The 10231-nt window shown below is 36.8% G+C and overlaps 1 protein-coding gene across 1 annotated transcript in view; it reads left to right on the forward strand.

Moving 5' to 3' along the window:
- The window catches only part of KPNA4 (karyopherin subunit alpha 4), a 65048-nt gene extending 55435 nt beyond the window's left edge, over positions 1-9613 (forward strand). Inside the window, exons 15-17 of the mRNA XM_053657666.1 lie at positions 359-521; positions 5126-5220; positions 7640-9613. Of these exons, the coding sequence (XP_053513641.1) occupies positions 359-521; positions 5126-5220; positions 7640-7738 (357 nt within the window). The 3' untranslated portion in view covers positions 7739-9613. The remainder of the gene's footprint in view (positions 1-358; positions 522-5125; positions 5221-7639) is intronic.
- Positions 9614-10231: the final 618 nt, after the last annotated feature.

The following is a 10231-nucleotide window of genomic DNA, read 5'->3' on the forward strand; positions in this document are numbered from 1 at the left end:
ACCACTCTGAGTGAATGTTTCTTCTTTAATTCCTTGGTTGTCAGAGTTCCATACAGTTCCATTTTCTCGCACTTGTGGTTAATTTTTGTTTTTAAGTTCATTGCTCCTTTTCTTTTGTGTGAAGAGGCAAAGTGTATCTGCCTATACCTCCATCTTGGTTGGAAGTTTTAACTTTTTCCGAGTTCAAGGAAAATAAACATAGTACATGAAAAGGAAGTTAGATTAATGTAATCTAACTTAACATGCAAGAGATGAAGTCTTGTTTTCATACTTAAAATTTGAAAGTCAAAATATTCCAGTGAGATAAGTACATAAAGTTCACCTACATTTATTATATCATGGTATTTTTATTCTTCAGGTGGCCTACCTAATTCAACAAAATGTTATTCCGCCTTTTTGCAACTTGCTGACTGTAAAAGATGCACAAGTTGTCCAAGTAGTACTGGATGGATTAAGTAATATATTAAAAATGGCTGAAGATGAGGCAGAAACCATAGCCAATCTTATAGAAGAATGTGGAGGTAAGTTTATTAAAAGCTATCTACATATTTTAATGTTTGTTTTGCGAATACAGCACTTCTGTATTTTTTTTGTCTTACATAATTAAGTAACAATAAAGTAAATGCTATGTTCTATGTGTACATTCCTTCTCAGCTTCACGCATATGCTTAGGTAACTGAATTGCTGCCATATGTTGAACAGGCACTGTACTAAGACACTTGGAAGTCAGTGGTAAGCAAGACACAGTTCCTGCCTCAAGGCATGTAGTCTAGGCCTACAGGTAAATAGGAACTGATTTAATGTGCTAATTGCCTTAATAGAAATGCACAACAAGCTTCTGGCCAAAGTGGAAACGTAGGTAGACACACTGTGCTTCCTCACACAACCAAAATAAGGACAACAACAATTTAGAAACAAAATAGCAACCAGAACGGACAGAAAATTGAACTTGGCTGTATGGAATTCAGACAGCCAAGAAGCTGAAATAGACACATTCATTCAGACCAGTAGGCGGGGTGGAGTGGGTCATCTGAGCAGAGAGGGGTCGTGGCACAGGAAGCAGTGACTTGGGGAGCACAAGACACCTCAGGCGTGCAGGTGGAGGCTGGCAGACCCTGGGCACGGGGTGGCAACAGGCAGACCCAGCAACAAGGCAGTGATTGTGAAGCAGGACACCACACACGAGGCAGCTGGCTGACCTGCGGCAGTCCCACATTTGTGCGTAGATAACTGGGGAGTAAGACAGACCACATAACCCAGGGTCCCAGTGCCAAGAAATAAAGCCTCAAAACACCGATTGAAAACACCTGTGGGCATTGAGGCGCAGGGAGAGACTCCCAGCCTCACAGAAGAGTTCGTTGGAGACCACAGGGTCCTAGAACGTATACAAGCCCACCCACACGGGTCAGCACCGGAAAGGCCCAGTTTGCTTGGGGGAAGCGGTGGAAGGGACTGAGGTCCAACAGAGAGCAGAGCAAGCACCATTGTTTCCTCTCTGACCCCTCCCCCATGTACAGTGTCACAACCCAGTCACTGGATTGCCCTGCCCTGCTGAACACCTAAGTCTCGGCCCCTTGTATGTAACAGGTGTGACAAGACCAAAAAAAAAAAAATGGCCAAAACAAAAGAACAGGTCAAAGCTCCAGAAAAAATATAACTAAGCAACCAAGAAATAGCCAACCTATCAGACGCACAGTTCAAAACACTGGTGATCAGGATGCTCACAGAATTGGTTGAATTTGGTCACAAATTAGGTGAAAAATGAAGGCTGAGAAAAGTGGGACTCAGGGAGTGGACCAGAAGGAAGAAAGAAACAACCAAAGAGAAAAGAATAAAGAAACAAGAATTCAAAAAAAAAAAATGAGAGGCTTAGGAACCTCTAGGACATCTTTAAATGTTGCAACATCCAAATTATAGGGGTACCAGAAGGGGAAGAGGAACAGCAAGAAGTGGAAAACTTATTTGAACAAATAATAAAAGAGAAATTCCCCAATCTGGCAAAGGAAATAGACTTCCAGAAAGTCCAGGAAGCTCAGAGAGTCCCAAAGAAGTTGGAACCAAGAAGGAACACACCAACGCACATCAGAATTACATTACCCAAGATTAAAATGAAGGAGAGAATTCTAGAAGCAGCAAGAGAAAAGGAGACAGTTACCTACAAAGGAGTTCCCATCAGACTGTCAGCTGACTTCTCAAAAGAGACCTTACAGGCAAGAAGGGGCTGGGAAGAAGTATTCTAAATCATGAAAGACAAGGACCTACATCCAAGATTGCTCTATCCAGCAAAGCTTTCATTTAGAATGGAAGGACAGGTAAAGTGCTTCCCAGATAAGGTCAAGTTCAAGGAGTTAATCATCACTAAGCCCTTTTATGAAATATGAAAGGGACTTAGAGAAAAGATAAAGAAACATGTATTGTAAAATTAGAGCAAACTCAAAATTATTAACAACCACACCTAAAACAAAAACAAGGAAACAACTAGAATAGGAACAGAACCACAGAAATGGAGATCACATTGGAGGGGTTGCAACAGGAGAGTGGGGGGAGGCGAGGGGGAAAAGTTACAGAGAATAAGTAGTATAGACAGTAGGTAGAAAGTAGACAGGAGGGAGGGCAAGAACAGTATGGGAAATGTAAAAGCTAAAGAACTTAAGACACATTGACATGAACTAAAGGGGGGGAATGTGGGTGGGAGGGGGTGTGCAGGGTAGAGGGGAATGAAGGGGGCAAATGGGACAACTGTAATAGCATAATCAAAATATATTTAAACAATTTAAAAAAAAAAAAAGAAATGCTACACCTGGCTGGTGTAGCTCAGTGGAGTGAGCACAGGCCTGCAAACCAAAAGATCGCCATTTGATTCCCCATCAGGGCACGTGCCTGGGTTGCAGGCCAGTTCCCAGCAGGGGATGCACCAGAAGCAGCCATACATTGGTATTTCTCTCCCTCTCTCCTTCCCTTCTCCTGTAAAGATAAATTAAGAAAAATTATTTTTTTTAAATGAAATGCATAACAAAATGAAATATATAATTCATCCTGGAAGAAGCAGGAAGTCACACCTGAGCTGGATTTTGAGAAATGAATAAGGATTAATAAAGTAAAAAGGGATGAAAGGAATTCTAGGCAAATATAACACCATGAGTAAAGTCTGAGGTGATAAATAGCATTCACCAAATTGTAAGTAGTTCATTTATTGCTGAATTCACAAAATATGGGGTAGAAACTGCCAAAAAGGATGAGGCTGAGACATGGCCGGTAAAAAGGTCCCTGTACTCTTACAAGCTTTGTAGCATGGTGGATACAATTATACCTTGGTACTCGTCAGCTTCAGAACTGGTTAAATCCTGTACTCATCGCATCTTGACAAGAAAAGAATATTTCAGCGTTCAGTACTTGCTCAGTACTCATTACACTTGCTCGAACTTTCTCTTAACTTTCAACTCAGAATTAACAAGTACACAGAACATAGAAGTCTCGAATGTGGCTGTAGAACAAATTGTAAATGTTGACCTGGATAAACATAAAACTGAAAGTATTTGACAGAAGTTGAGAAGTAAGTGAAGGGAAGTGTAATGATAGGAATAGGAGAACTGCACCTTCAACTTAATAGAAGAGCCCAGAGGCTTGAAAATTACTAAGAAAAAGTATTTTTAAAGTTACTAAAATGACAAATAGAATTTAAAAAAGAAACCATGCGTAATATCAATTTATGAACAGAAGGTGGGGGAATAGTGTTAAGGAACTAATTGGGAAGTGAGTACCAGAAAACTAAAAACAGGTATGTTTAAAAATATTTTACTACTTTTGCTATTTTTACCCATGGAAAACATTTCAATTTTAAAGAATTATTTTTATGTATTAAAAATAAAAATATAGATCTTGAGCATTGCCTGCCTCATTGGATGTGAGGTCCAGGAATCCCAGTGGATTTTGCCATAGGGTATGACAAGCCATTGGAAGATTTTACTTGGTAAGCCATTAGTATATTTAGATGGAGCTGGCTTATCAGAGGAATGGAGCCTGCTAGAGACAGGAGACAGAAAACTAGTTAGGAAAGTATGTAGTAGTTGGGCCACAATAAATGAGGGTAGTAATAATGGAGACCAAAGGGACATCACGAGGTTCAAGAAATGGATAGAGCCCTGGTTGGCATGGCTCAGTGGATTGAGTGCCGCCCTGCAACCAAAGGGGTGGCAGGTTCAGTTTCCATAGTCAGGGCACATGCCTGGATTTCAGGCCAGGTCCCCAGTAGGGGGCACATGAGAGGCAACCACACATTGATGCTTCCCTCTTTCTCTTTCCCTTCCTGTCGCTCTAAAAATATATTTAAAAATCTTTTTAAAAAATGGGTAGAGTTTGAGGCTTTTAAGATTTAATTGTAAAGCATTGAGGGAAGGGGAACTTAGGCTTTCTCTTAGACTCCAAGCTGTTGTCAAGTAAGAATACAATAGAACAAACAGTTTAAATGCATAAAGGCAAATAACAAATTGTGTTTAAGATAGTTCAGCTTTTTTTATATATACAGAGATTTTAAGATTTATTCTTAGCAACTTCCAAATATGCAAAACAGGGTTAGTAATTGCAGTCACCATGCTATACATAATATTGTATGACTGATTTTTGTTTTAATTGTTGTTCAAGTACAGTTTTCTGCTTTTTACCGCCATCCCAGCCCACTCCCCCCAGACAGTTCAGCTTTTAGGTAACTGAAACATCCTGGTGAAAATATGTAGACCTATAAATATTATGCATCTGAAGCTCAGAAAAGAAATGAAACTTTAGATTTACAGGTCCTCAGCCTATATTAGTAGCTCAGTTTTTTTAATGAAAGAGTCCTATAAGGAGAGTATGTATAGAGTGAGAAATGAGCCCAAAACAGCTCACCTTTTAAGGAGTAGAGGAAGACAAGTGAAAGGGAAATTTCAATGCTTTTTAGAGACCTTAAAATTGCAACTCCTAAAAGGCAAAACCAGATCTAATTTTTAAGATTTGCCTTTGGAATAAATTTCCAAAAATTGTACATTTGCAGTTCAGTAATTGGATTATGTGGTCCCAAGATTGTTATGCCTTTTTTGCCATTACTTTTTAGATGCTACCTTTTTTCATTTCACAAAATCTCTTGCAGGACTGGAGAAAATCGAACAACTACAAAATCATGAAAATGAAGACATCTACAAATTGGCCTATGAGATCATCGATCAGTTCTTCTCTACAGATGATGTATTTAATAACTTTATAGTTTTTTTAGTTTTCATAATAAATAAAAGTCTGGATGAAATAGTATAAGCTAGAACAGCATGTATGTATTTTGAGGGGAGTGAAATTAAAATAGGTAAATGACAGTAAGGTCACTTATTACAGAAACATGGTAATTTCAACATTTGAAAATCCCTTGGGGCAAGAAAGTTAAGATTTTTTTTTACACTCTAGAAGTTAGGCTGTATTTTTCATTTAATGTGTCTATAATTATGTATTTTAAATATTGTTAGTGACAATGCTAGTGACATTGTTAGTGACATACATTTTATATGTTAGTGACATACTTGTATTACTGGTTATAAACAAAACAGTGATACAAGTATGTCCTGTATCACTGTTTATCACAGGTATGTCCTGTGACAAATCCTTTGTGGCAACAATTAGTTAATCCACTATTGACTATATTCTCACTGTTATTTTTAGTTGGTGGCCAAAACTAAGTATGAAGATAGATAGATAAATATAAAATAATAAATCATCAAAAGAGATAAGTTTCTATATAACGTAAGGTATAGTATATAGAAGTCTTCAGATTTGTTAGTATATGGTAATGGAATTTAAAGTATTAACTTATTCTTTTTAAAATATTGCCTTTTTGGGAAGTAAGTCAGTGATTAAAGTAGTTCTTTAGAAAATTATAATGATTAGGTTTAGCCATCAGTTAATTTCTTGAATGATTTTCTCAACTTTTAACAAATAACTCATAGCACAAACTTTTCCACGTTATCAAAAAGGAGAAGAATATTATCAAACATCTTTTAAGCATATATTGTCCAAACATTGACCTAACAAGGACAGTACCAGTCATGAGCCACATAACAACATTTTGGTCAGTGATGGACCTTATCGACAGTGGTCCCATAAGATTCCAATGATGAAGCTGAAAACTTCTTATTGCCTGGTTGTGTCATAGATATTGCATACCCATTACATTACTCAGGTGAAGTTGGGGCATGGGAGGAACAACTGATTGATGCTTCTTTCCCTCTCTTTCTTCCTCCCTTCTCCTCTCTCTAAAAATACATAAAATCTTTTTTAAAAATTAAAAATTGGGCTGCCCTGGCTGGTGTAGCTCAGGGGATTGAGTGCGGGCCTGCAAACCAGAGAGCTGCTAGTTTGATTCCCAGTCAGGGCACATGCCTGACTTGCAGGCCAGGTGCCCAGGAGGTGTGTGAGAGGCAACCCCACACTGATGTTTCTTTCCCTCTCTTTCTCCTTCCCTTCCCCTCTTTCTAAAAATAAATAAATAAAATATTTTTTAAAAAATTAAAAATTGGGGGGAAACATATAGCACGTACAATTATAGTATTAGGCTATCCCATCTAGGTTAGTGTTAGTACACTTCATAATGTTTTTGCAGAGCAGTGAAATCACCTAACAATGCATTTCTCAGAATGTATCCCCATTGTTAATTTGATGTATGTCTGTATTGAAAAAGAAAATTATAGAATGTACTTACACAAGGTCTGGCACAAATAACACCCCTTTTTAATTACAAAATCATGAGCATGTAATTCTGTAACAACAGTATCACTCAAGCACATCCTATGACATTTTAGGTGAAATGTTCAAATTAAAACTATATATTACCCTACCAACCACATTCAAGCAGGCCTTACTTCTCCTGGACACTGTAGATGATTAAACTATTTAGATATCAGGTCCTCCAGATGATGAAGTCCTATTTAGAATATAATAGCTGTTAAAAATAAATCAAAAATAAAATCCAGAAAAGGCATACTCTTTTAAGGGTAGCTTTTATTACATGTCTTTTAAAGTTGGATTTTTGGAAGTCCTAATTTGTAATTAGATATACACATGGCCTTATGATTTCTAATACTTCAAAATGCAGTTCTTTGTTCTCTTCCATTGTGAAAATAATTAAGATGATATGCACATTTATAGGGACTTCACTATAGACTTATAATTTTGTATTAACTTCAAAAAAGAACCTTTAGATATAAAGCATATAGAGTATTCATTACTAGCTGTTATTTAAGCCTAACTGCTATTAAAAATTAACCAAAGATTACACTTACTCTAAAAGTGTTGGCATTGATTTTTTTTATGTCATCAACTATTTTGTATTTGCCCAGATGTACAAGAAATTATAGTATCTTCTCAGTTTGAGATATATGACCATCTTCATTATTTATATTTCATCCCTTTAGACAGTATTTGTCTTGCATATTCTTAAGTTTCTTCTCATTTTGTTGTCCTCAAGAAAAAGTTTTTACAAAATGTTTTAGCTTTCTAAAGGGATGATAGAGTATTGATGCTTATCATGTCTCAACTTTTTTAGGGGAAATGGGAACATTACTATAATGCTGTTTATGTATACTGTAAAACTAATCCTCATTTTTCTTCTCTTTTCCTATAGATTGATGAAGATGCTAGCCTTGTTCCAGAGGCAATACAAGGTGGAACATTTGGTTTCAATTCATCTGCCAATGTACCAACAGAAGGGTTCCAGTTTTAGAAAGATGATGTGGAAGTTAGGTACAATGCAGCACTGAGATACATATATATACACATATATATAAAAAGGTTTGATCCATCAAGCTTGGCTCATGGGATCTGCTGCTGCATTAAATCGGGAAAGAAAATGTGAAGATTTCATTTGGAATCACAGAAAATGCCCAAATGAAGTCAAGATGGCGAGTGGGTGCGAGTGAGAATGAGTGGCAAAATGTAATGAAAACTACATGAGTGCTTATTTAGGCTGATCAAAGTAAAAAGGGCTACGGGTCACAGAACTTCAGTGCCTGAGAGGGAACGTTGACTTACTCTATATCAGTTGAGGGGAAAGTGCAGTACTTGTCATCTTCAAGCCTTGTAAGCATAAAAGAGAGTGGGACGCCCATATAAGTCAAAGGAAAATGAGCCCAGGCCTTGCTGTGAAGCAGTGTGTGAATGGACAGTGTTGAATGAATGGCTCAATGATAGAGAGCCAGGTTCATCTTTCAAATCTAGGGCTCTTCACTCACGAAGCAGACTCCTAGTCCTGGAGTGACTGTGTATGAGAGTATGGGTGTGGTGCTGTATGTGAATGCATGCAAGCTTGATTCGCCTTCAGGGGGCTGGTAACAAACCTAGTAAATCATCAAAATGAGATCATAAGTGTTAATGTACACTGGACATGAAAACAAAGACCGGTTTAGCAGCAGACATTGGTTTACTCTGCAGCCTGTGTTTTCTATTCCCTCATCCCTTCCCCCACCCCCCTCCTTTTTTTTTTTTTTTTTTTAAGTTTTTATTTAGTTTACCTACTTGGCTTTTTAGTTGCTTCTCAAGTCAGAAAACTTTTCAGGAAGGTTTCCCTGTGCATTTGCACCAGATGAATGTTTGATGCTATGAAAAGTTTTCCATATCATCAAAACTAATTTGTGTAGATTTTTGCATGGAAAAAAATCATAAATTTCCCTCAAAATAGACTGTGTTGCAGTACACAAGTTGCCATAATAGTATAAACAGTAAAATGTGCTTTAAAAAGCCATCCTTTTCATTTTCAGAGACAACATAAAGATCTTTGCATGAGGTAAATCTACGACATAGTTCATTTTTAGATTTTGTTGAGTCCTGTAAAGAAGAAGAAAAAAGTTTCAGTTGTGGTAGAATACCGTGCTGTGTTTAAATGTTACTTGTTTTCAAACTTTGTTTTCTATGAAAATGATATGGAAACTTCTAAAATGAAATTTGGTGCATATGTACTGCTGAATAAAGACTGATGAAGAGGTTTGAATAGATGTACAAATCAAGTAATGGTTTGAACACCTTTAATAATATGCCTAATCTGTTCAATTGTTTTAGAATCTTTTTATCTTAGATGTAGGCAGCCATGAACAATCTATTTTGAGCCACTTTAGGGAGAAAACTTTGTATTTTTAAAACTTGCATAAAAGTTATGCAAGTGGTTTTTATAAATTGGAATAATACCTCAGTTTTGAGGTTATGCACACTAAATTAAATGTGACATAAATTAATTTGTACAAAAAGAACTCTTTATAAGGTGGCTCATTGTAGGAAATCCTGTGCCTTCCCCTTTGAGCACAAGTGTTGCATGAACAACAGTTTGCTATAAGAAACATACCAGATTAGCCACCATTAGCATCTATCTATACTTTGTGTTTAAAAATCAACTGGTAAATCTGAAACACTGTAGAATGGATAAAAATTATTTTGTGATCATAACTCTTTGTTGAACTAGAGTATTTTTGCAGCATTCCTTGTCATCAGAAACACGGTTAAAGTTTAAATCTAGAAGCAGCAGAAAACTAGCTTGTAAAATTTATCCAAGTAGAGTGCAGGCTAGGCTGTCTTGGGGAAATAAACATTAAACTTAAGCAATGTTTTACATGGGGTGTGTGTGTGCTGTGTGGATTTCTTACATATATTAATGTAAAGATAGTATAACTCAATGGGTTTTACTAGCTTGTCTTTCTAAGCTTTTGACCCAGAACCAATGTAACAACATATTTTTTCAGTTCTATAATTTCAGTATAGACATATTACTGTTCTAAACCACTGAATTTGTTCAGGTGACAACCGTCTGTGATCTGCTTTCTCCTTGTCCAAACGAAGGTTTTGGCCTTTCTTCATTCCTCCAGCAAAATGGGCAGAGGGAGAATTTGAGGCTATATTTTAAGTATTATTATAACTTCAACTTATGGCTCCCGATAACAGATTGCATACAAAGCATGGGTTTTATAGAAGGTTTAAGTTACCACAAGGTGAATGTAACAATACTTTGCATAATTCAAGGCTTTTAGTAAACAAAAATTTGGTTCAAAGTAAGCTGATGAGGTTATACTAGGCCGAATGATTTTATGAAATAGTAATCCTTATATACAAACTAGTTGTAGATGATTTTAACATCTCTGAGTACAAGGGCTACCTGATGGTCTAGATCGGGTGTCAGACTCATTTTTACCACATCAGGCTTATGGTTGCCTTCAAAAAAGGGCCGAATGTA

This window comes from Artibeus jamaicensis, unplaced genomic scaffold (assembly GCF_021234435.1).
Source record: "Artibeus jamaicensis isolate MK-2021 breed Jamaican fruit bat unplaced genomic scaffold, CSHL_Jam_final scaffold_474, whole genome shotgun sequence".
Lineage (NCBI taxonomy): Eukaryota > Metazoa > Chordata > Mammalia > Chiroptera > Phyllostomidae > Artibeus > Artibeus jamaicensis.